A 27,557-nucleotide genomic window follows, 5' to 3' on the forward strand; every position below is an offset into this window, starting at 1 on the left:
TCTGTGCCAAGAGAACCCCAAATGGGGTCACTAAGAGTCTGACATGGCTGAAAGGAACAATCATTATTATTTATTATTATTTTGGCAGGGCAATGAGGGTTAAGTGACTTGCCCAGGGCCGCACAGCTAGTAAGTGTCAAGTGTCTGAGGCCGAATTTGAACTCAGGTCCTCCTGAATCCAGAGCTGGTGCTTTATCCACTGCATTATTATTATTATTATTATTATTATTATTATTATTATTATTATTACTCCCTACACCATTCTCTACCTTTGAGTTAAAAAAAATCAACCTTAGGAGTACAACATGGCACCAATATAGGTAAACAACTGTTAGTGAGGAAAAACATCTAGGAATTTTATTAGACTGAAACCTTAATATGCAGCCAAGAAATGTTCTGTGATCTTCACGTGCATTAATAAAAGGAAGTGATAGCTTTATTGTACTTTACAACAGTCAGACCTCAGGTGGAGTATTGTCTGCTTTTCTGGGGACATTTTATGAAGAACACGAGAAACTGAAGTACATGCATCGGACAGTGACTGGGATGATAAAGGAATCCGAAACCATGGCATTCAAAGACTGAGGAAAGGAACTAGGGAAATTTCAACCTAGACAAGGGAAGGCTTAGAGGAGTCACCGCAGGGAGGGGTGCTGATGATGTCTCGCGTGCACATGACGGCGGGAGGCGGGGGGCCGGGGACGGGGGGCGGGGGGGAGAGCGGCACTCGGGGCTGTGTTGTTAGTTTCACTCGCGCGGGTGCCAACCGTCGGGAGCTGCAGCCAGAGGCGTTGGAGAAGCTGACTCGGAGGGATGCTGGGAGTAGTAGTTCAGGGGCTCCAACGTGCCGCGCAAGGCTTTTTCTTCTGCTTTGGTTGGTGAGTGTGGAGGGGCGGGCCGAGGATGCCTGGGGGCTGGGCTTCTCCCCTTCCCCACTAAGGTGGACCCGACTCTCTGGCTCCACCAGGCGGTGTTCGTACCCCCCCCCACACACACACACCTTCCCCCGTCTCCCAGTACCTCGGGGTTCTTGGCGCCCTGAGTTTGAGGATTCTAGAGACTTGGAGAAAAGTCAGGCAGGGCTAACCCCGCGGACGTGGATGCGGGGCGGAGGCGGGGGCACCGGATTAGAAAGCAGAGAACCCAGGCTCCGTGCTTCTGCCCAGCTAAACAAAGGGCTTCTCCCTGGCACTCGTTTCCTTACCTGTAAAATGTAGGAATTGGCCTCAGAATGAATGCCAAGTACTCTTTCAGCTCTAAATCTTGTGAACTTTGTGTACATACATGTGTCTAAAATTAATAAGAGCTTACATTCATGTGATGGTTTATGATTACAAAAGACTTTAAGTATATTATCAATTTTCATTTGCACACCTTGACACGTTTTCAATATTGTGTCTACTTACACATAAGAAAAGTGAGGTTTAGAGACATGACATCCAAAGTCTCACAGCAATAATAACTCCCACTTCTTGAATGCTTTAAGGTTTACAATGAAAAAGCTTCCTTCACAACATCCCTGTGAGGTGTGGGTAGTACAAATCTTAGCCTAATTTTACAGATGACTAAGGGAGGTTCTAAGAGGCCAAAGGTTTGCTTAAGGCCACACATATGACGTTAGATCTAGAATTTGGATCTAGGTCTCCTATGAATTCAAGCTCTTTCTGCTATATTTTGCTACTTGCTGGTGGAGCTAGGATTCTATTATGCTTTTCATTACAAATGTGCTACTATGGAGCAAATTATGGGAACTTTGAACATAGTGCCTTGCTTTTCCAAGTCAGTCTTTCTGTTCCTACAAAAACACGAGGTATGCATGCCTGGGTATATTTGTGTATCTGATCATATTTTGAAGGTTCTTTTAAAGCTTTATAACCATTCGGTAACTGTAGCACCTTGTGTTTGTTCACAGCCTGAACATTGTACATGTTGGTCTTTGACCTTCTGTAGGTCGCTAGTGTCAGACTTGTTATTGAGGGTGCTGGGACCGTCCTACTGACTGTGGCAGTGGGACCTGGAGGAAGAACTCTGTTTCAGACTCACAGAAGTCTGACCCACAAAGGGATGTATGTGTGATTGACCCCCAGTGCCCCAATCTTTCCATAGGAGCAAACAACTGAAAGGGAAGGTGGACGAGAATGTTCCAGGAGAGCAGAAATCCATGCTGGGAGGAATAAGTCTGATCTGAGGCCTCTCAAGCTAATATTTCAGGACAGAGACCAGATACTGACATCAAGAAGAGGATCCTGGAGTAGTTTCTGATTATTCAACCTAGTAAGATCAGGACTTGGTGAAGTGAGCACATCTAGAGAGCAGTGAGCAAAGAGTTGACTATGAAGGATCAGATCAAAGTTCCTGAAGAGAAAGGTGAGAACTATCACAGGATTGTGGTAGGGAAACATTTTCCCAAGGTGGGAAAAATGCAAGCTGACCTTTTATCTGGAAGGGGGAGGGGGCGAGTCTTAGGTAATATGTGGGGACGTGTCCCTTGTGTCACAGTGTGATCTGCTCACAGGGTGACACTCTTTAGGTCCCCATCCAAGTCAGTCCGTGGCCGTTAGCTCTGTTGTGTATAACCAGTAACTTCTGGAACAGCAGAGGGTAGATTATACTCCATTGACTCTTCCTTTGGAGGAAAGCCCTCATAAGTGGATTGGAACAATAGGGTCCATCCCTCCAGAGGTTCCTGCCATTTTGATTTTAATTCAGTGTATCTGATCATTTGGACTTTTCATTCTTCATACCACATTCACACATATTATTGAATTAACTTGCTAGGCAAGCCAGTCCCACATTTTTATATTAAGAGGTACAGGAAGTGACATAGGAAATAGTTATGGATTAAATCAAGGTTTATTACAGGTATGAACAGGAACAGGTGTCAACCAGCAACACCATCAGCAGTGAGTGAGTACAGGTCACTGATAGGTCCCAAACAACAACTTGAATAGCCATGTTAATCTGGGACCCAGGCTTTGAATTACTGGAACCCCCAACCCCTCCCCCTTAAAAATCAAACCAGGAATATACTCTGGTAGACTTGACAGTGAGGACCATTACCATGTGCTGATGAACTCAAAGCCCCTTCCACTACTTCATCCTTACAACTAGGCCTATATTCCAAAGAAATTTTTAAAAAGAGGAAAAGCACCCATATGTTCAAAAATATTTTAGCAGCTCTATTTGTGTTGGCAAAGATCTGGAAACTAAGCAGGTGCCATCAGTTGGTGAATGGCTGAACCAATAATCACATATGGATGTGATAAAATACAATTGCACCATAAGAAATAATGAAAAGAGATTACCTGGGAAAACCTTTATGAATTCCTGCATAGTGAAGTGAACAAAACCAAGAGAACAATTGATACAGAAACCACCACAATGTAAAGACTTAAGAACTCTGGTAAATGCAACGACAAACCTTGATTCTAGGAGACTGAAAATGAAGCATGCCACCCCCCACTCCTGCCACATGACCGAGAGACTCAAGATCCAGAATGATCATACAAAAATGGACATGGCCAGTGCAGAATTTTTTTTTTTGCTTGACCATCCACATTTGTTTGAAGGATTTGGGGTTTGTTTATTTTGGAAGGAGAGGGGAGATAAGAGAGGTGTCGAGGGGAAAGGTGGGTGGGAAAGCAAATTCTTGAGAAAAAGTAAGATCAAATTCATAGTAAAAAACAGACATGGACAAGAATTGCACAGGAAGGACAGCTAGGTGGTGCAGTAGATAGAGCACCTGCCCTGAAGTCAGGAAGACCTGAGTTCAAATCCAGCCTCAGACACTTGACACTAGCTATGTGACCCTGGGCAAGTCACTTAACCTCAATTGCCTCATCAAAAAAAAGAAAAGAATTGCACAGGAAGAGAAAAGACTTCAGTCTATACCAGTGGAGGGTATGCCCATCCTGGAGCCATTGAAATAGTGAAGGATAATCAGCAGTTAGAAAGGTGGTGACAAGTGACTGTTTTCATTGTGACTTTTCTCCCCAGGTTTGCCTTTGCAGGACTCCAGCCTTCCACAAGGGGGAAGCACAGAGAAGGAGGATATGGTTCCTGGGCTCCTGCTATCTAGGCTTCAGGTAAATTGGAATTTGCAGTTTGTTTCCTGAAGTACCATCTTATTTCAGAAAGTTCTTAAAATAGAAATAACTTTATGGGCTAAAATGGTCATGAAAAGCCTTGGTTCAGTTAAAAAAACCATTTGTTAATATCTACTACATAAAAGTATGGGGAAGATGTAAAAATGTAACTTCAAGTCTACCCAGATAGCTATAACATGTAAACTAAAATGTGGGTGAAATATATTCAGGACAAAAAGGCAGATGGAAACAAACTGTTAATGCAATGTCCAGAGAAGGAAAGGTTATTTAGAATTTGATCTGGGTCTAAAGGTAAGAAGGATTGGAATGGAAGAGATGGGGTTGGGGGTTGGGGAAACATTCCAGGAATGATAGGAACAAAGGCAGGGCAGTAGGGAAACATGGGCTGTGTACAGAGGAAAGTCAGTGCTCCAGTTTGGCTGGAATGCAGTAGGAACTCATGTGAGATAAGGCTATTGTAAGATCAGGTAGTGCCAGAATGTGAAGAGCTTTTTTTTTTTTCTTTTTCTTTTCCTTAAACCAGGCTTAGGAGTTTAGGCTTTTATTTTGTTGGCAGTAAGGGGCTAGTGACAGATTTTTGAGCTGAGGCATGCCATGATTAGATTTGTACAAAAGGAAGAATTTTCTGGCAGCAGTGAGAAAGATAAATTGGTGGAATAGAGAGACTAGAGAAAGGAAGCCCAACTGGCCTATTTAATGGTCTCAAATGATAGTCATGGGGGCTTGTGCTAGGATGTTGACAGTCCTTTAGATCTAGAAGGGAACAGTCCATTTTTTTAACTGTTGAGGAAATTGAGTCACAGAAAGGATAAGTGACTTGCTCAGGGTCATATAACTAATTAGTATCTGAAGAAGTGAACTGTGTAAACATTGCGAAAACATAATTGATAGAACTTCACAACTTATTAGATGAGAAGAGTAAGTAAAGAGGGAATAGTTAAAGATAATGAAAGTTTTGAGCATGAGTGACTGGGTGAATTTTGTTACAATTGACAGAAATGGGGAAACTTGAAAGAATAGCTGATCTGAGAAGAAACATTAATTTTTGGACATGTTGAATTGGAGATAATGGGCATACAACAAAGTGAAGGTATCCACTAGGCAGTTCAAATGTGAGTAGTTGTGGAATTTGGAAATGAAGTCCTGGTCAGAGATACCAATTTGTGAGTCTTTGAGAAGAAAGAAGAATGCAAGAGAGCTGAATATCAAGATTTGGGGGTACAGAGGAAAATGAGGCACCTTACATTAGATAGCTTCATTATCTCAGGAAAATAGAAGTCCAAGACATCTTTTGAGAGCGAAGTGAAGGTTTATTTGAATTTGGGTGGCAGAGGAAATTAGAAAACAATTTGGTATAATTGCAATGGGAAATTTGCCAGGGAATCAACAAGTGATGAATAAGCCAGCTTATTGAGAAATCCTGGCAGTCAGAACCCAGCTGAGAGGTTAGATAGCATGAGTTTGTAGAGTCGCCAATCAGTATTGTGTTTTATGAAATTATTTGGCTTGGCAGCCTGATACAATCCCATTGCTGCCAAAGTGACTTTCCCAAAACATAAATCTGATCAGATGACTTCCTCTAGAAGCTCAAGTAGCTCTCTGTTACCTCTGGGATAACATTCAAATTGCCCTGGTGAGGCATTTAAAACCCTTCACAATCTACCTCCAACCCACCTTTCCAGACTGATTACACATCCTCTCCATCATTCACTGCAAATTTCAGCCAGATTGACATATGTGCACGTTTCAGACACTGTATTCCATGTTCTGCCTCTGTGCACAGGCTGGGCCCCATGTTTGGAATGATCTACATCCTCGCTTCTGCCTCTAGCACCCTTCAGGGCTCACCTCTCCTGCCACCTCCTACAAAGTGCCTTTCCTTACTGCCTCTTAGTACTTCCAGCCCCTCCCAGTGTCCCCTGACCTTCTAATCACTTTGTATTTACTTTGTATATATTTTAAATGAACCTTTTCTTTGTAGATGTGTTTTCTCCATAGAAGAATATAAATTTCTTTAAGGCAGAGAGGAAATGTTTATTTGTATCCCTAATGTCCAGCATGTGGCCTGCCTTCAAGTGGTGCTTTAGAAAGGCCTATTGAATTGACTTAACTTGAGGGAGGGGAGGGTTACCAGTCATTGGGATTAAGAGAGAAGAAATGGGAAAATGGCAGTTACTGGGTGGGGGTTAGTGAGCTGTTGAAGTGACTGACCATGGGGTCTGCAGACAATGGGAGGTACCAGAGGGCCTGTGTTATAGGAGACTCAGAATGAGCAGAAATTTTGAGCCTCAGAAAGCCAGAAACTTAGGGAGCTTAAGTTGATTTAGCCTCACAATTTGCTGAGCCCATGAAGTGAACCCATTCTCCTTGTCCCACCTCTGTGCAGTGAATGAACTCAATTCTGTTTGATTAATTTCAATTGAATACACATAGAAAGCTTACAATCTCATGTGGGAGGGCAACACACACACAAAAAAAAAACTGAAGGGGGGGCATTAGGGAACACAGGCATGGAGTGAAAGCCAAGCAGAACTGCTGATGGAAAATGGAAGGGTGTGAGGCCTGGGGAAGGGTTTAGTGTTCCTACCTCCAGCCCTGCAGAAGGCTGACAGCAGAGGGTCAATGGAGAAGGTGTAACCCTTCCTTATAAGGTACTGCCACTTCCAACAAGCTTTTCCTGGCCACACTCAGTTCTCCATACTTTCTCCCTTTTCAAATAATCTCATATCAGGGCAGCTAGGTGGCACAGTGGATAGAGCCCCAGCCCTGGAGTCAGGAGGACCTGAGTTCAAATCCGGCCTCAGACACTTGAAACTTACTAGCTGTGTGACCCCGGGCAAGTCACTTAACCCCAAATGCCTCTCCAAAAAAAAAAAAAAAAAAGATCTCATATGTACTAATAGTTGTATACAGGTTATTTTTCTGATAGAAAATGAGCTTTTTGAGGCCAAAGACTGGTTTTTGTTTTGTTTTATTTTTTATTTTGCATCCTCAGTGTCTAACATAGTATTTTGCATCTAGTAGGTGCTTAATAAATCTTGATTTGAGGAGCCGATAGATTGAAAGGAAAGACAGGGGAGGGTTAAAGGTTCTGAGATCAAGATAAGGGCAAAAAGTTGGCATATGGTAAGGGAGAGCCACAGGGGATTGTGGTCAGAGAGTAGGACTTCAGAATTGTGAATTCCAAGAGATAGAGAAGTCTGAGATGTAGTCATACCAATCAACATGATTGAGGCAGGGGAGAGATGAAAGCTGCTGAAGTTGAGGTAGTTGAGGGAACTTGGGGGTCAGGGAGTTCAAGGAGTCTTGCACACTTAAAGCAAGAAGGGAGAGAAGTTCAGGAAAGTTGGAGGCTGTAGAAAAGTTTATTTTCAATAGAGCTCGCCTTCCAAAGGTCACAATGGAGGGGCTGAGGGAGCTGCAGAAAAGAGTATAGACAGGATTGCAGAGGGCCTGGAAGGAGGAGGGATGAGATTCCTGGAAGAAGAGGTAGACACTGGATAGCTTACAGAGTAGCTATCTTATGGGGTTGTTACCCTATAGTATGGATATATGGATATATGGAGTAGTAATGGTGGATACTAGATCTGGATACTAGATCTGGTGAACCAGCAGGTCAGCATGAGGAGCCATGTTTGTGGGAAGGGAAGGAGAGATACCCACGTAGTTAGAATTTGAAACCTTCCCTGAGCCTCTCAGAATGCTCATTGAAATGTTTGTGAACTATAGTTAGGGATGTGATGGTTTAACAACCAGCTCCTCCCCCTTCCCCCCCAAAATACTTTGACAGTTTAAAATTCAATATGCATTATTAACATTTTCTCCATCAGTTTTAAGTTTAATCTGCATGATTAATATTTTCTCCATAACTTTCTTAAATGTAGACAATCAGTCAAACCACCAAAAAGCAAGCCCTGAGTTGTAGTATGTGCCAAGTTCCAAGGTATAAAGGCTCCCAATGAAAATTTCACAGATGGTTGGCTAATTTGAAGCTTTCTCTTCCACCCTCCCAGATACAGTGTTTCTACTTTCCATTTAAACTAAAATCTTGCTCATTCTAAACATAAATCCTCTATCCCCCAGGGGGAAATAGAAAAGGGGAAAAACATTTATCCTAATACAATAATTAGTTATTAAATAGAAGACACACAAAAAATCATTTTTCTCCATACCTTAGGTAGTACTCATGGTTTGCTTCCAGTGAACTGCTGGACAAGATTGTTGCCATGTTGTTTTTTCCTCTTGTGATGATGTTAACCTTAGTGTTGGTCCCAAGCAGCCCCTGTCAAGCAGTGGACTGCCGTGATGTAGGGGATTTGGTTTGGGGGAAAGGAGTGGGCTAGGCTACACAGAACCCAGGAGTTGCAGGAGCTTTGCAGAGGATACTCCCCAGCAGCAGAAAACAAAAACTTTTGGGGGGCTTTCCATTGGTTTTTTGTTATAGCCCACATGGATATTATAACAACCCTATGGTATCAGGAGTGTAGATATTTTTTTCTTCAGTTTACAGATGAGGAAATTGAGGGTGTAAGCAATTAATGACTTGCCCAGGATCCAATATCAATTGTTGTAGTAAAAACTTCTAACCAGATTCTTGCCAATCTAGTATTCTAAAAAAAAAAATATATATATATATATGAGGGGTGTTCCTTTAGCCTCTTAGTACTTCAGTTTCCTCATCTGCAAACTGGGGTGATAATACTTGCATTATGGATATCAAAGGGTTCTTATAGAGAAAGTGCTTTTGCATTCTGAAAGCACAATCAATGGAGCATAGTCAGAAACACAGGGAGTAGGGCTATTCAGCTGTAAGGACCAGATTCAAAGCAACTTAAAAAAATGGAGAGGCCACATGGACAGTTACATTCTAGTAATAGAGTTGAATAGCTCAACCTATTTCTTGCTGTCCCTTTCTTCAGGTTAGTCAAATGAGGCTGGAAAAGTAGAACCTCATCCTAACAATTTTACTCTCAAGCAGAAGTTTCCCTTTGTGAGCTGCTTCCTGAAAAAGGAGAAATGTAGCAATTAAAAGAAATACAATTCAATGTCTTCCCTCATCTAATTTACTAATTTAATTTACAGGTTAATGAGTGTCATTCAGTCATCAGACATTAAGTGCCTATTATGTGCCAGGCTCTGTTCTAAGTTGGGGGGGGGGGTACAAAGAAAGATGAAAGACATTCCCTTCTCTTGAAGAGCTGGAAATCTAATGAGAGATGTACAAATCTCCTGGTACTGCTTTACCCGCCAGTGCATAGATGAGGTATGGCTGCAAAGTACTGAGGTGTGGATCTCCATAAACACAAAATAAAATTGCCATCATTACTTTATAGTCACACCTAATGTGTGTATTTGTACATTTCTAGATGATTTCTGTTGTGTTTCTAGAAGCTATCATAAAAGAGGTTGTTTTTAGTAGATCGTTTTCCCATAGGAACAGTGCCCAGATTGGGGATTGTTCAAATAAACCAGGGGTCAGCAAACTACAGCCTGCAAGCCAAATCTGGCCTGTTGCCTTCTTAAAAATGTAAAAAACATTCTTAGCTTTCTAGTCATACAAAAACAAGCGGTGGGTTGCATTTGGCCGGTGTGCTGTAGTTTGCTGACCCATGTTACAACCAACAATCTGTTATACCCTGCCCCCCCCCCCAAAAAAAAACTAACTAAAAACTTCATTGTTGCTGTAAAGTCATATCTGCCTCTTCAGTTGGGGGTTTTCTTGGCAAAGAAACTGGTTTGCCATTTCCTTCTCCAGCTCATTTTACAGATGAGGAAACTAAGGCAAACAGGGTAAAATGACTTTCCCAGGGTCATACTGGTGTTGGATGGAATTAATTGATCAGATTGATCAGTTGTCCCAAAAGAATTACAAGACTCAGTGACTCAGTTTCCCAAGTTTTATTGAAAGACTGTTGACCAGGGGCAGCTAGGTGGTGCAGTGGATAAAGCACCAGCCCTGGATTCAGAAGGACCTGAATTCAAATCCAGCATCAGACACTTGACACTTGCTAGCTGTGTGACCCTGGGCAAGTCACTTAACCCTCATTGCCCCGCCAAAAAAAAAAAAAAAGAAAGAAAGGAAGGAAGGAAGGAAGGAAGACTGTTGACCACAGGGAGAGAACCAGAAAAATATAGAAAGGTATCTCTACAACAGGGAAAGAAAAGACAGTTGTATTTATAGTATGGATAGACTGATTATCAGTCTCATTATAATAATCTCCACTTTAGGGAGGTACAAGGGAGGGCCTATCCTAATTTGTAGTTCCTGGGGGCTTAAGCCAACCCTCGGCAGATACCTTTTTCAATGGAGGTGTGTTTTGGGGGTTTACTTGTCATAAGGTGAATCTGAGGACAAATCTGCGCATGTTACCTCAACTTGCCAAGGTCAGAGTGTCCATTCTCAGGCCTGGTTTCTGGATATTAAAATTTATCAGTTAGGATTTCTATAGCCTGTCTCTTTGTCTTTGTTACAGTTAAGGTCTCTTTATGTTCTTGTTCTGAGTGGTGATTAATGTGGGTAACAAGAGCCTAGGCCCAGACTTGTAATGAAGGCCCAAGTTATCCATTAATCCCTTTTGAAGCTGGGGTCTGAATCCCTCTTAGAGAGAGCTCAGGTCTTAAATTTGTCTGTTAACCCTTTCTTTGCCCCCCACATCAATACAGCTAGTAAGTGTCTGAGGCCAGATTTGAACTCAGGAAGATGAGTCTTTCCAACTTCAGGCACAGCACTCTATTCACTACACCACCTAGCTTGCCTACAGTGATTCAAAGTAATAAAGTAATTTGCTAAATCCCTAGAGTTTGAGAACTGAAAAGGACCTTAGAAAAGTCTAACACAAGTCCTCATTTTATATATGAATAAGCCAAGAGCCAAACAGAACTGAATACTTTTGTTTTAACAAATATTCATTAAACAACAACTTTTCTTTCTAGAATTTTGAAAAGCTTCTAGGAGATTATTGAGTGGTCAGAGTTTCTTTAAAAAGTGATTTTGTATAGTTTGAATGCATGTCTTTTGTTTTGATAATTTCCCTTTATCAAGCAGAAACACTTTCAAATACATTATGGTGGAGAAGCTCCGCACTAGGGCTGGTCTTGGGTAAATTAGGGCTTCTGTTTCCTCATCTATCAATGAGGGGGTTTTACTAGATGATTTTTAAGTTGTTTCTGCTAAATGATACAATTGTAAGGGATAGGAGAACAGGGAATTCTTGAACAAGGTGGTTTTGTGGATCTTTTCTTTTTTCCTTTCCCATTCCTAATAGCATAAAGGGCAGACCTGAAAAGTACAAAACCTCTTAAAAGCCTAGGGAAGACTGGATTATGTTTAAACTTGAACCCTGTGTCCTCTTTCCACCCTGCTCTCCTCCCCTCCCCCAAACAAAACATAACAAAACAAATCCTCTTCATTCTTCCTAAATCCTTTTTTCTATTTATGGTGCCAGCATTATTCTCTGAGTCAAGTAGGCTTGAAACCCTTGAAATCACTTTTGATTCTTTCCTTTCTCTCCAACCTCCACACCCAACTCATTGATTTCATCACTGCTTTAGCTCTGATGTCTTTGTCTCCTTTTCATTCCCACTGCCACCATTCTATTGGAAAAGGGCCCTGCATCAACAGAAATGTGGGGAGCAGCTAGGTGGTGCAGTGGATAAAGCACCGGCCCTGGATTCAGGAGGATGACCTAAGTTTAAATCTGGCCTCAGACACTTGACACGTACTAGATGTGTGACCCTGGGCAAGTCACTTAACCCTCATTTCCCCACAAAACCAAAAATGTCTTTGCTGTTTTAGGAATTGGTGACATTCGAAGATGTGGCAGTGGACTTCACCCAGGAGGAGTGGAAACACCTAGATCATGCTCAGAAGGACCTGTACAGAGATGTGATGCTGGAAAACTATAGGAACCTGGTCTCTTTGGGTAAGGGCCAGTTTCCTCTATGACTCAAAACTATTCATCTTTATTTCTGCAACATGGTCTCTGAAGTGCTTAACTGAATTTGGGCTTGAGTTATAGCTATTAGAGTCTAAGCTCTTTTGCTCACAAACAAGATGTTCTTCCCTTTTCTAGGTAACTGGTCCTAAATCTGAGGAATAAGAAATGGGCACCTTCATTGTGCCAAGACTGAACTCAGAGCCTTCTTCATCTTTTAGAAATCCTAATGCCTATAGGCTGAGCCTAGATTCTGTAATGGTTCTATATCTCTGGCACAAACACTCAAATTTTGTTTTTCCTATGAGCAGGCCATCAATTATCCAAGCCAGATGTAATATCTAAGTTGCAACAAGGAGAAGAGCCCTGGATAGTGGAGAGAGCAATCCCAAGAGGCACCTGCCTAGGTGAGTAAATAAGAACCAGGTAAATGGAAGTGAATATAAGCATTAGGCATTAAAGATCAGACTCTTGGAAATGTTTATTAGGTAGCTTTCCTCAAAGCTTCCCATTCTCCAAACTTGTGGAAAAGATGGAAACCATTTAGTATGAAGTCTCCCTGATAACTTGATTTCACTTCACAATACCATAGAATCTTAGAATTAGAAGGTTATCTTTTCCAGTGACCACCCCATATACTTATTGATAGGTGATCATCCAGCTTTTCCTTGAAGCAAATTCAAGGCTCAATACTTTTTTTTTTTTTGCAAGGCAATGGGGGTTAAGTGACTTGCCCAGGGTCACACAGCTAGTAAGTGTGAAGTGTCTGAGGCCAGATTTGAACTCAGGTACTCCTGAATCCAGGGCCGGTGCTTTATCCACTGTGCCACCTAGCTGCCCCAAGGCTCAATACTTTTTGAGGCCACCCATTCCATTTTTTGGTAATCTCTCTTATGGAATTCTTTAAATTTAGATGAATTACGTGGCTTCTACCCATTGGTTCTAGTTATGCCCTCTGTAACAAAGCAGGATAAATCTACTACTTACTCCATAGGATAAGCCTTCAAATATTTTAAGATAGCTATCATGCACCCTCAGATAATCTTCCTGTCACTGTTCTCTCATACAGTTATCCCTTTGTCTCTTCTCTCCTGAACTATTGCAAAATCCTTCAATTGGATTCCCTTCGGAAAGTCTCTCCCTTGTCCAAACCAGATTCTTCTCGTCTCTTATTGTTCATCCTTTGTTCTCGAAGAGGACCAATGACATAGGAGGATGATGACTTATGAGTGAATTAGAGTTAAGTGAGGCAGAGTTGTACAAAGTCTTCAGTCTTATTCTCTCCTCCAGAGTTATTGGAGTCTAGTGGTAAGACATATAAGTCAAGACAACTGGCGATGTCCCAGCCATCTCCAAACCATCCTCCACTTACCTGTCAAAGTGATTTTCCTAAAGCAAATGTCTGAACATATCACGACTCCCTATTCTGTGAACTCTAGTGACTCCTTATTGATTCTAGAAGCAAATGAACTCCTCTGAGTTGGCCTCACCTTCCCATTCCAGCCTTACTATACATGATTTCCCTTCCCAAGCTCTGGTCTGGCCACACTGGCCTTCTTGCCTCTATCATGGCATTCATTCCCTCTTCCCTTGACTGTGCTCTTTGCTTACCTTTGCTCAGTAGAATCTCTTGTTTCCTACACAATTCAGGTCAGGCACCACTTTCTACATTAAACCTTTCCTGATTCACCCTGACTGCTAGTGGTCTTCCAAAATACTTTATATTTATTCTTTCTATACTTATTTAAGAACATGTTGTCCTCTCCAGTAGAATATAAGCTCCTGGAGGCCAGGAACTTTTACATAGTAGGTGCTTAATAAATACATGTTGATGCTGTCCTTCAATCTCAAGAATAGGCATCCCTCCCTCATCTTCCTGGAGCTAACTCTTCTCCCATAGAAAGGTTGGAAGCTATAGATTTCCTTTCTGCTTCTTCCTCACTCTTCAGTGTTTCCTTATTTGCAGTCTTTTCCATGTGTCTTGATTTATGTTCAATTTTTCCTTTCCCTGTGTTGAAGTTGTTAATAAATTCTGTTTCCCTGCCACCACTCTAAAATATATTTAGCATTTGGCCCATACTCTCCACAGTTACCACCATGCTAAGTAAGGTCCATAGTACTTATTGACTTATAGCTGGTTTCCCTAACAACAGACTCTTTTCTCCCTTCCAAACCATCTTACATGCTGCCCTCAGAGAAATTTTCCTCAAACATTAGATTAGAATTCTGAAGGATTGAGTGGCCTGTGGGGAGAGCAGAGATTCAGTTGCTGCTATGTCTGTGAGATATCATTTCAGTTTTTGCTGTTCTGAGGATGGCTGGATCGGGAAACTGACTACAGTTTTGCAAGGGGCATCAGGAAGTAGGCAAATTGGTGTTGAGGTAGTGGTTGGAAACTGATCCTCAGCTCTCATTGCTTGCTCCATGCTATGTACGGAGATAATTAGAAACCAATGTACAAGTTCTGACTGAGATAGAAAAACCCATGAACACAAACCCTCACACACCATGATGAGATTCAAGGCACACAGCACTACCAGTGCTGTTCTCAACCTTTTTCCTTTCTCTTTATTCATGTGTTGCCCTTATGCACAAATACATCTTCACCACAACTGATGACTCTCTTCTCATGTTTTAGCACTCATAGCACCTGGGCCTGTTTCCATCCACCACCTCAGCCTAGATTGATCTTTCCATTCTTTGAACTTCTAGACTACTTATAGTTTACAATGTATAACATGGCACTTAATTACATCTGTTTACACATCGTGCTATAGTTGTTTCATGTGTCTTAGTCTGGTCTAGACAACATATACTTTAGGAAGTTCAGTTCATTATCTCTTGACTGGATTATTATAGTCATCTTCTAATTGGTCTACTTGCCTCTAGCTTCTCCCCTCTCTGGTCCATACTTCACATAGCTGCCAAAGTAATATTCATAAAGTATAGGGCTGACTCTGTTAGTCCTCTGCTCAAGAAGTCCTGGTGGCTCCCTATTGCCTCTAGGGCAATACTCCTTTGTTTGGACTTCATGACTTTTGACAATGTGGCTCCAGCCAGCTTTTCCAGACTCAATACACATTGATCCCCTTGAGGATCTATAAGCCAAACTGGTCTATCTGTAGTCCCTCAATCTACCTCCCATCTCCATGCCTTTATACAAGCTACCTACCCCCTACCCCCGTGCCTAAAATGCACTCCCTCCTCACCTCTACCACATAGTTTCCCTAATTTCCTTTAAAGCTCAGCCCAATTGGTGATCATGGGGACTTTACTGAAGCACCAGCTGCCAGTGCCTGCCCTCAAAATTATCTCATATTTTTCTTGCATTTACTTTGTCTATATACTACCTATATATGTATATGTTGCTCCTCACCTCTCCCATCCCCATCCCTCTAAAAAGAATAAGACAAGGGGCAGCTAGGTGGTGCAGTGGATAAAGCACCAGCCCTGGAGTCAGGAGTACCTGAATTCAAATCCAGCCTCAGACACTTAACACTTACTAGCTGTGTGACCCTGGGTAAGTCACTTAACCCCAATTGCCTCACTAAAGTAAAAAAAAATTAAAAAAAAAAGAATAAGACATAGGCCTTGTCATTAAGGAATGTGAAATATCAGGGGATATTCTATTTGTACACTATAACTATATTGTCCAGAGAAAGGGGATATCATCATGGTTCTTTGGAGGAATATAACGTAAGTAGAATTCAGTGGTGGTAAGGATTTAAATAGGTGAAGAGAATTAGATGTTCTATGTAGGGAGAATACTTGATCAAAGATTTAGAATCAGGAATGATATGGGAAATAAGAGATTTGGGAATGTACATCAAAGAATCATGGATTTTAAACATGTAGGGTAGATTATGGAGCACACTTTGTGAGATCGAGGATTATGGGAAGCTATTGGAGACTTTTCAGCAAAGAAGGTACATAACATTAGGGTGTGGCTAACAATAGGGTAGTATGGGGTCAGATAGCATCCAGGACCAAAAGAAAACTGGACTATGGGGACCAGCTTGTAGGATTGCAAAACCACCATGTTTGCCAAATATCAGAAGTAAATCGAAGGTCTTCGAACCAAGAAGTCAAAGATTTAGAAAGTCTGGTCTGATAAAATAGGTTCTGGTAGTCAGGGTAGATAAGACCACTAATATTTAGAGTGCAGAGTGAGCCAGATTCTATGTGGATGATTTTTTGCCCTTTATTCCCTTTATATGTCCTAGTAAATGTGACCAACTTTGGTACTGAAGATTTATAAGGTTTGTGATTGTGTGGTTATTATGGCTACTTTCAGCTCCTAGCACATATCGTGTTTAATAAATGTCATTGCCTTACTAGTGTGCTCTGATTATGTCTATATTAGGCATAGGAAAGCTGATTATGGAGGATTATTTTGGTAGTGTTAGGTAAGATCAGTTGGTGGAGGCAAAAATTAGAAGTAGAGGGATGCATTAGACTCTTTTTATAATAAAATAAATATGAAATAATAAGAACTCATACTTTGCTCCCAGACTGCCTCCCCTAATCCTAACTCATCTTCTACCATTTCCCCTTAGCCCTATCCATCCTACTTAGCCTATTCTTCTTATCACCACTCTTACCTTACAGACTGCCTTGTTCTGCTCACTCTGTATGTTGGATCAGTTCCCTTACAGCCACTCCCATTCCCTTTCTGATCTTCCCTTCCCATTCCTAGTATCACTTCATGTGGCCATATTTGAGAGCTATCAGTGCTATACACCTTATACTTAAAATTATCAGTTTCATTCTCCTGTGACCACCTTAGCTATTTTCAGTTCCTTCAAGAGATGAAACATTGAACATTTACTTTTTTTATTTCAGATTGGGAGACTAATCCTGGAATTAAAAAGTCAATTCTAAAGCAGGAAGAAGAATTAACACAGGAAGCAATGATGGAAAGATTCACAAGAGATGGTTTTTGGTATTCCAAGTTAGGAAAACCTTTTGAATGGGATAACCAGTTGGGGTGTCATAAGGGAATCCAGGAGAAACAATTGAGGCAGACTACTATCAGCCACAAGAAAACTTTCACTGGGAAGATAGGCCCTGAAGGTAATGAGTTTGGAATTAGCCTTAGTCTGAGTTCAATCCTTTTTACAAAACAGAGAGTTCACATAGGAGATCATAAACTTCACAAAGATGGAAAGATCTTCAAACATAATTTAGATCCAATTAAACATCAGAGAATATACACAGAGAAAAAACAACCCTATGGATGTAATGAATGTAAGAAAGCTTTTAGTCAACATGAGCAACTTATTCAGCATCAGAAAATTCATGTTGTAGAGAAACCATATGAATGTAATGAATGTGGTAAAGCCTTCAGTCGGAGTACAAACCTTGTGCAACATCAGAGAATTCATACTGGAGAGAAGCCATATGGATGTAATCAATGTGGCAAAGCTTTCAGCCAGCGTGCACACCTTCTTCAGCATCACAGCACTCACACTGGAGAGAAACCTTATGAATGTATTGTATGTGGGAAAACCTTCAGCCAGAATACACATCTTAGTCAGCATCGGAGAATTCATACTGGAGAAAAACCTTATGATTGTAATGAGTGTGGGAAAGCCTTCCGTCATCTTTCTTCTCTTACTCAGCATCAAAGAATTCATACAGGAGAGAAACCTTATAACTGTAATCAATGTGAAAAAACTTTTAGGCGATGTACAGAGCTTACTCAACACCTTAGAATTCATTCTGGAAATAAGCCGTATGAATGCATTGAATGTGGGAAAGCCTTCAGCCGAAGTACACACCTTAATCAACACCAGAGAGTTCATACTGGAGAGAAACCCTATGAATGTAATGAGTGTGGGAGAACCTTTAGCAGTAGGTCATCCATTGCTCAGCATCAGAGAATTCATACTGGAGAGAAACCCTATGAATGCAATGAATGTGGAAAATCATTCACTCGAAGTACAATACTTGTACAACACCAAAGAATTCATTCTGGGGAGAAACCATATAAATGTAAGCAATGTGGGAAATCATTCACTGACAAGTCAACAATTTTTCAACACCAGAAAATTCATGCTAGAGAGAAGCCCTATGAATGTCATGAATGTGGGAAATGCTTCAGTCAGATTTCATACCTTGTTCAACATCAGAGAATTCATACAGGAGAGAAACCCTATGAATGTAATTATTGTGGGAAAGCCTTTGGCAATAGATCATCCATTATTCAACATCGAAGGATTCATACTGGAGAAAAGCCTTATGAATGTAATGAATGTGGGAAATGTTTTAATCAGATTTCATACCTTACTCAGCATCAGAGAATTCACACTGGAGAAAAACCTTATAAATGTAACGAATGTGGGAAAGCCTTCAGGTGGGGTACACACCTTACTCGACATCAAAAAACTCATGCAGAAGGGAAGCTTCATAAATATAATTAGCAAGTATTCATTAAGCACCTTACATAGCAATTTTATGTGTGTAGAAAGATACAACTGGAAGAGCTCACAATCTAGAAGGGAATGATGAGAGGTCTAAATAGACAAACATAAGTTAGAATGGGAAAAGTATCTATCCTGCTTTGGTCTGGGAGGCTAGGGCAATAGGAGCATTAGGGTATTGGTGGGTGGGCAGTACTCATTCAGAAAGGATAAACCTTAGGAATAGCTCATCCAAGATAAAATGAGAAAAAATCAGAAATTGTGAATCAGGTTGGATCTACCTGTATAAACAAAACCAAAACTATGAAGTACCAGGTGGTGAGCAAGTATCACTAGTAACTTAATTGGAGGGTAGGGATAAAACTTGCATATTTAAAGCAGGCAGAGACACGAGGCAATGAAGGTGGATCTGGTGTCCTTGATGATGTGGTTTTATGAGGTACATGCATCTCAGTTTGGCAACTGCTAAAGAGTGGCATCTCCTTCCCTGTTTACATCAAACTTTTGGGGATGTAACTGCAGCTTTGGGGATTCCAACTGCAGCTTCCAAAAGAATTTCAGTTATTTTCTTCAAAACAGTTTACAGGTACCTTCACCAAACTACTCACAATAAGGTTATCAATTTTGATATGTGTAGTACCCTATACACATTTGTCTTTGACTCTATTCATCTGTTCAACTAAGTTCCAGTGCTTACATTGAGAAAGAAAATTAAATATTATTATACTACATATGTTGTAGCAGGAACTTGTAGGGCAGGAGAAACCAATTTGACCATTGGGGTTGAAGTTACGCATGGGTCTAGTGTTTTGGCAACTGCTGATGTCCTTCACAAAGAAGGTTTGAAAGTTATTGCTGCAGTAGGACTGCTGGTCACATAGTCCTGGGGGAGGGGATTGCTACAAAACCTAAATGAAAGAGCATGGTCATCACCTATACATTATGTTTATTGAAGAAGACCCTGAATTGTCTTGGGCAGTTTTTTTTTAAAAGCCCTCAAGATGGTTTTAAAACTGAAGAAATGTTTTCAAGAGCAAAATGATTGTGCATCTGCAAAGGAAACTTGCAAAGAACTTTCATTTGTTGTACATGCCCTGCTGTCTGGGACCCATCTTGCTGATTTAAAACTTCTTGGTTGATACAATAGAAGCAGACCAATGTGGTTCTTTCTGCTGATATTATAAAGGCCAAGGAGCTGTTGCAGCAGTGGCCACTCAAGCTGCCAGCAGGACTTATGTAGAATGATTTTACTCTAGAGATCATGAAGGAATCAAAAGCTCAGTGGAACTCCTTGAGTTCATTAACATTTGAAGACTGGAAACATGTAGACATAGGAAACTAATAAAGCAGTGTGAATAGTGTTTTATAAAGTAGCTTCTGGGACTGATCTAGGAAATGCCCATGTAGTGTCAGGCTTGGGAATGATGAACAGCTTGAGAGAAGTAGGCCTATCATTTCACTGGAATTACTTTCTGATCTCTAAGATGAACTCCTTTTGATTATTTGCTACTAAATCAAAGATGAAAGAAGATGAATTTTTTAAAGATGAGGTTTATTTAGTATTTGTAAATTATTTTATTTTTTTGTTCAAAAGTGAGCAGGAAACTAGAATTTGTTCATTTGACTCAAGGGATCAAAGTACAAACTGAAGGGAATAATCTTAGCCAACAAATGTTAACTTGGAATCAGGGTGTCCTGGGTTCAAATTCTACTTCTCATAGCCTTTTTACTCTGGACAAGTCATTTTAACCTCTGTAAGCCCAAGTTTCCTCATCTTTAAAGTGAGGGGGTTGGACTAGATGGCCTCTGAGGTCCTTTCCATCTCTAAATCTAGGTTCTTTTGATTCTGTATGATATCCCACAGGAAGTTAATGGCAAATGATAACTAATAACCACTATTGTGGGTTGAAATATGTTAGTAGCTTTCTAGAAGGAGCTAAAATATCTAGAAAACCTGCCTGGGAAGTCTACTTGTGTAGCCATGGTGTTTTTGTCTTTCAGATTTAAGGTCTTAACTGTATTTCTCCTGAAATTAACCTTACCTGAGACAAAAGCTATCTCCAATGCCACTCAAGTTTAAGAGCCTAGAAAAATACCCAGGGAGTTGAGTATTTAATGGTTTGGAGCCACTTTGTTTCAGTTAATGCTGTATAAAATGAAAAGGAACTCTGATTGGCTTGGTCATATGGCTGGCAAGCCCGAGAACTAAATCAGATGGAAAAAAGCACTATAGTAGGGTTCAGGGATTCCTGTGAGAGAGAAATGGGATTAAAGTGGAGACTCTGAGGTTTAGTAGTGATCAGCACTTTTTTCAATTTAGCCTCTGACCGTTGGAGATTTGTATTTACACGGCCAGTGCTTGCTTTCATTCCTTAATCTTTTGTGGTTATGCTATTTATAAACTCCAATAAGTATATTTAAAAAAAGGAAAAAATTCTGTGAGATTGAGAGATTGAGAATCTCTGGCTAGGGGAATCAAGGAATACTTCATGGAGGGAAGGCAGCATTTGAACCGGCCCTTAAAGGAGATCCAGGATATTAATAGGTGGAGATCATGAGGGAGGGTGTTCAGCTTCAAGAAACATTGAAGAACCTATTACATGTAGGATACTAACTGCCAAGTTATGGGAGAGATTCAAAGGTTTAAGTAAACCAAGTCCTCTGCCCCAGTGGGGCTTGCATTTTAGTGGGAATAACATGATCAAAGTCAGCTACAGAAAAGTATATGGTGGGTTCAGGGATGGTGAGTTGTCCAGTTTAACTGGACTACAGTATGTGAAATGTTAGATAGTTTGAATCAGATTGCAAAGGTCTTTGAATGCCAGGCTAAGGAGTTTGGACTTAACTTTGAAGGAAAAGTGGGGCTCTTGAAAGATTTTAAAGTGATACAGTCTGACCTATGCATTAGAAAAATTAATCTAGCAGTTGTGCGTATGATAGGTTGGAGGAAGGAGAGACCAGAGACCATTGCAATGAGTTGTAATGAGGATCTGAAGCAGTAGTAATACAGATAGGGCTTGGTGGTTGAGTGGATGTGTGAAACAAGGGAGGGATCTGTTAACAATAAAATGGTGGTGCCATTGGCAAGTTAAGTGTGATTTAGTTCTCAGAACCTTGTAGGATCCAGACTTGTGGCACCTTCTGGATCTACCCGGTTGTGACCAGGTCACCTGCAATATTGTTCATGTTCCCATAGACTGATATCCCTTATCATATAGTTCCCAGTGGAGGGTACAGGCATTCCCCCTGCAATGCTACTGCCATAAGGGTATAAGCTCTAGTCTTTTGATAGCTCTTAACATCCTGTTAGTCCCCAGCTTTACTCCTATATGGTTCTCTTTCTTATACTTTGGCCTACAATAAGGCCATACCTTAATGTAATCTTTTCACACTGCCATTAACTAATATAGTTAAAATTTTGGAAAACTTTTGGGTTAAGTTCAGGCTTCATCATACATTGGAGATTTCAGCAAAGAGTAGTATGGAAAGGAAGAGAATGAATGCAATACTTCCTGGTGGAAGCTGTCAGCCTCTCGGCTTAGTTGGTCACTGATAAGGGAAAAAAAGAGATTGACCCCAGCTGCATTTGGAAGGTGCTTCTTAACCTTCTACTGATTCCAGATGCCAGAAAGATTTTCTGACCAGAGTTCTCTGCATTCCATGAATTTCCAATTGAATGAACCAAAATTTCCCTGACAATTTCTTATTTGTTGAAGCCTTTCCTACCATGGCAGCACCACTGTTAATAGAAGTGAGCTCCTTATTGAATGACTGAATATTTTATCACTGGACTTAGAAATATTTGCAGAGTGGTCCATGCCAAGCTACTGACAGATTTATGTCCACATACAAGATATGGCTCAGCACTTAACTAATGGCTTGTCATGTGCAATCTGTTCCTAGGCCAAGGACCCCATCAGGAATTCTGGTGGGTTGTTACAGTTTCTTGCACTCTTGTGACCTTGGTTCTTGGCTTTGGATTGTATTACAGAACTTTTATCATCCCAGGGTGAGGGAAGCATTCTCGCAGTGCTAAAATTGACTAAAATGGCAAGTTTCCACTGCTTCAGAACCAGTGCAAATAGTCTTTCAGGAAATAATTTCATCTTCATGGACTGCTCATGTATATTGTATTGTTTTTAATCATGGGCCATAACCCACTAAAAAGATTATGGACCACAAATGACTCTTTTCTCTACCCTGCACATCAAACTTCATCTTTCCACCAAATACCATTCTCCCCCCCTCCACTCCACCTTGGACTAACAACCAGATGAAGAGAACCAACTTTACCTTGGAGCAGCTCTCCAGTTTTATCATTAGACCAATTGGCCCTTCTTAGTAGCTATTGCTAAAATCTGTTTCAGCAGATATTCATGTTTCTACTCAGAACATACCATTTTTCTGAACTTACAAGTTCCACTCAATTCTTATTTTTTTTGGGGGGGGGGCAATGAGGGTTAAGTGACTTGCCCAGGGTCACACAGCTAGTGAGTGTCAAGTGTCTGAGGCCAGATCTGAACTCTGGTCCTCCTGAATCCAGAGCTGGTGCTTTATCCACTGTGCCACCTAGCTGCCCCTCCACTCAATTATTTTCATCATATTTGATTCATACCACTATTTTAGAAGTCAACAACTACTTGGATAAATTGGAAGATGTCTCCTTATACTTGCAAAATCTCTAATTTACAAATGGGTTATTGACCACCTGACAGCTCTTCCCTGAAGGCTGGGCTGTCTCCCAGAGACTCCCATACTATCTGACCATCTCAGAATCTGGATGTCAGGAAGATTGGGCCTTTCCTAATATTATAAGTAGTGAGTTTGGTGGCCTTCCAAGTAAAGCTTCCTGATGCCATGTGGATAATACCTGGTCTTCTATCAATCACTGCATCTTAAGGCCCAATGTCTCTATCTCTTGAAACTTCATGCTCATATAGTTTTCACCTCTGGTATCCACGATCAGCCTTTATTTTGTGGCCCATGAGTATGTGACTGGAGGAGCTTCCACCATTACATGTGGAAAGGATTATCAGAAACATAGGAATCTATGGTTCCTTCCTACTACCAAAAAAAGCCTATGAGATAAGCCTTGATCAGAATTCAAGAGCAGGAAGGGACTTCATCCTTTGGGGTTTGAAAGCTCTTGCATTCTGTTCTTATTGCAGACTCCTACCTTTGCCCCCAAACTTTACTCTGGTTAGTTTGTTATGCTTTGGCCCACAGTTATCCATCAACTCAGTCTTTTCATACTGCCGTTAACAAGTTAAAATTTGGGGAAACTTCTAGGTTTTTAGTTCAGGTTTCATGATACATTGGAGATTTTAGTGAAGAGAAGCCATGGAAATGAAGTGAATGAAAGGAAATCTTCAGATATATTTAGTAAATATTGTGGAGTCTTAGACATTGTTTATTACTAACCATGGTTCAGAGGTAGGAGTGGTTCATCTTCCCCTCTTCCCCTCTTCCCCACTCTTTTATTTCTGTTTTCCCTTTCTAAAGATACTGGTCACTTAAAAGTAGCAGTGCAAAGTGTACTGATCTGATTTTTTAACCACTAAATTTCAATCTTCCTAAAAATCTATTTATAGAAAATTTAGTTTTCATAATATCAATATAACAAAATATTTTAGAGAAAAAGAACTAAAATTTAATAGTCCTTGTATTTACTAGAAATGTTTCTGTTAATAAGATTTTTTTAAAAATCTGGGAACAATGTTATAATAGGATGTCATATTTTTAACTTAAGGACCCAATTCTTTATAGCTATGTGGTATATGCATGATATCAAGCTTAGTAACTGTGTTAATTTAGTAAATAAGCAATGTTCTGAGTGTGGTTACTTTATCTACTAATGCAGATCAAAACACCTTTTCTGCCTTCTCTGATACAATCTTTGTCTATTTTTTCCCCATAAATCCTGTGTTGTTCTCTCAGCCTTACTTGACTATGGGAATAGCCAAGGGATGTGGCTGAATCTCCCATGGCTAAGGAGTATTGTGTTGCGGTTGGCTTTGGAGCCAAGAGCCTTCTCTTAGCATGATTACATACTACCTGGGCAATGGTTTTCATTTCTCTGGGCCTCAGTTGCCTCATTTCTAGAGAGGGATTTGGATGTCCACTAAGCAATTCACTAAACACTTTTTCAGTTCTAAATTGATGATCCTTTGTCACAGTCTCTATGAAGATAGTTTGCCAAGTGGCCAGACCAAGATGGGAAAACATACTTTAACAATAAAGTCTGTCAATTAGGGACTAGAAGCAAGAGGTGAATTATATGGATCAGAAAGGCCACCATTGGACTAATAAGTATGAAATCAAATAAGTGTTAATGGAAGCATTTTTAGAGACTAGAAAAGTAGATTAGCAGTGTAGGATCAATAAGGAGAAAATCAAGTGAAAGTTCAAAGAAACTGGATATCCAGACAAATGAAGCTTTAACAAAAATTCATGCAGAGCTTCATATTCATTGTGGCAAATGTTGTAGTATATATGGTATGGTAAGCCTTCCCTTCTTGTTCTAGTGATGGGCATCAGCCTACTATGTGAGTTTCCTCCTAAGAAAAACTCTGGGGCCTGGACTTAGTAAAACAGTACCAGGTGAAGGTTTTCAATTAGGAAGCAGAAAATAAATACGCCATTTCCCAGGTTCTTCCATCTAAATCATATCCTTCCCACCTACCTGTACCATGTCTTGGAGAGAGCCTTCATGCTCATCATGCTATAGGTTCATAGAATTAGAGCTGGGGCCCTTGTGAGACTAACCTTTTTTTGCCAAGGAACTTTGTGATCTTCCAAAAGCACAGGCATTGTGCTGTGAGAGCTGTCCAAAGGGAAAGCTGGGATTTATATGTGTGTTCAGTTTAGCAAGATTTGAATGGAACCTGGGAGTTGCAATGGGTAGGTTACAGGACTTCCCACCTACTTAATAGGAAAGGGGCATAAGGCTTGGTATCCACTATTATTCTTAAAGATCTGCTCATGCAGAGAATTATTAGTCATACTCGATTCTTTAAATGTATGAATTCTGTAGCTGTCAGCCTACCATTTATATTTGGCATCTTTTTTTTGTGGGGCAGTGGGGGTAAAGGGACTTGCCCAGGGTCACACAGCTGGTAAGTGTCAAGTGTCTGAATCCGGATTTTATCCACTGTGCCACCTAGCTACCCCCTATATTTGGTATCTTGCAGTTTTTAGGTGAATTTAGTCTTCTTTCATTTTCCTCCAATATTATAGGGGCTGAGTTTTAGGGGTGTGGTGGGAATTGAGGATGAAATTAACAAGGAGAACAGAAAGTGTAACTGGAGATAATATTCCAGAACCTAGTTGGTAATTGGATTGTGACAAGTAATAGAGGAGTTAATTTTTTTAATGGCTAGTAATGGATTTGTTAACATCATTAAAAGAGCAGGGCACACATCTAACTAAAAAAATAAATAAATTTCATATAAACCTATGATGAGTTTTAGATGAATTGTCTGGGATATACCCAATCACTTTATTCTTATTTCTTGGTTCTGGTACAGTTGAATGTGGAGGACATTCTCATTTGGATTAGCTCAAGTTCTGTGATCATTTAGGACTATTCTCAACATGAGTGTGCATGGTTAAATAGTGTTCTCTTTAAGTACGTCACTACTAGTGTGCAATGAACAGCATAGGGTTTGATGGAGAATTACTACCTGTGGCCTTTGATTTGAGTGGCCATTGAGTTATCACTTGGCCCACAAAAGAGGTTGAATAGGTGCTTTCAACATTATCAGCCAATAAATTTGTCACCCAGCAGGGAAGAGTCTAGTTTGGTAGGCTTTGCACTTGCTTCTGTTATGACAGGAAGAAGACTGTGCCACAGATGTATGCCATCTTGAGGAACAGGAATCCCTTGGTGCACATGGAATTGCAGAAAGATTACATCAGCTTGAAGCTTGTCAACCCTTTTCCAAAGAAGATCAAAGTCTGTTGACATCTGAGATGTCATATTATCCATTTTGATGGCTAATATTTTAAGAGTTGAAACAATATTAACTCCTGACAAACCTTATGTCATCACACAGGTCCAGATAATTTGTGTCACTGAGAAGCCATAATGGGGAAGGAAGTTCTTCTCTCTTTTTATGTGCTTGACAGCACTCAATGGCCTGGGAGTGAGAGTTAGCCCTCAGGTCCAATTTGATGGGATAGCTCCAGAGTTGAGTCATGCCTTCTCAGGGCCATCTAGTTACTTGGATGGATGGTGACTCGACCTGGATGGTGGTGAACAGGGCAGAATAAAAAGATGACACAAACTTAGAGTCTCTGTTCCAAAGTGTAACTGGACTGTCTCCCTAAGGAACAGAGATATTCTTAATGTGATGTTGGATACAGTGGGAGAGTTAGTTTAGGGGGTGAAGTGACAATCTTCATGATAATGCTATCAACTTGCAACCATTTTATGACAATGGCACTAGTTTCTATCACCATGTTTTGGGTGGTGACAGTTCGATTGTCATGGACTTCAGGGAAATCACATGCTTGGTAGTGTGTATAGGCATCATGGGGTTTCCCAAAAGAAGCCTTTACTTGGGTACAGATTTATTGGCTAGCTAAAACTTGTTTGCAACACTCAATGCTTATCAGATATTCTTATGTTTCTGTGCCTATAACATTGAAATATTGAATTTGGCCAGTTGAATCCAAGCCAGATATTTTCTTTATTAGCTGAGAACCTACACTGGTAGATCGTTTATCTTATTGGCCAGGCTCTCCTTGCCCCCACCCCAAAAGGGCATAAAATGTTCCAACTAATGGGTGAAGAGTAGAATTTGAAATGACCAATTGAATGTTGCTCCAGACTCTAGAAAGACAAGTACTTAGATGTAGAGGACACTCAACCAGAAGCTGCTGGCTCTTTAAATGCCCAACCTTGAAATCCATTTGATCCAAAGTTTATTGGTGTCCAGTGGACACCAGAGAGACTCTGCAGGAAGCTCTGTTGAAAAAAATTATAAGAGACCATCACCAAAGTACCAATCTTAAATGAGTGGTATGTGCTTGTTGCATTGTTACTGCTTTTCAAGCCCGTAATAGATGCTGTAAGATTTGAAACCTAAATATTG

General features: G+C 40.6%; 1 protein-coding gene across 1 annotated transcript; it reads left to right on the forward strand.

Moving 5' to 3' along the window:
• Positions 1-816: 816 nt before the first annotated feature.
• LOC122743632 (zinc finger protein 883-like) lies at positions 817-27,557 on the forward strand. Its single transcript, XM_043988715.1, has 6 exons — positions 817-878; positions 2,107-2,367; positions 3,997-4,085; positions 11,902-12,028; positions 12,352-12,447; positions 16,883-27,557. Exons 2-6 carry the CDS (start codon positions 2,334-2,336, stop codon positions 18,460-18,462), a joined length of 1,926 nt encoding a protein of 641 aa, XP_043844650.1. The 5' UTR covers positions 817-878; positions 2,107-2,333; the 3' UTR covers positions 18,463-27,557.

The sequence above is a fragment of the Dromiciops gliroides genome, chromosome 2 (genome assembly GCF_019393635.1).
Source record: "Dromiciops gliroides isolate mDroGli1 chromosome 2, mDroGli1.pri, whole genome shotgun sequence".
Lineage (NCBI taxonomy): Eukaryota > Metazoa > Chordata > Mammalia > Microbiotheria > Microbiotheriidae > Dromiciops > Dromiciops gliroides.

Excerpts from the sequence above, each read along its gene's own strand:
- LOC122743632 (XM_043988715.1), top strand. The coding sequence starts at position 2,334 with ATGAAGGATCAGATCAAAGTTCCTGAAGAGAAAG. Across the intron at positions 2,368-3,996 it reads CAAAGTTCCTGAAGAGAAAG|GTTTGCCTTTGCAGGACTCC; the intron begins GTGAGAACTATC and ends TTTTCTCCCCAG. Across the intron at positions 12,448-16,882 it reads CCCAAGAGGCACCTGCCTAG|ATTGGGAGACTAATCCTGGA; the intron begins GTGAGTAAATAA and ends TTTTTATTTCAG.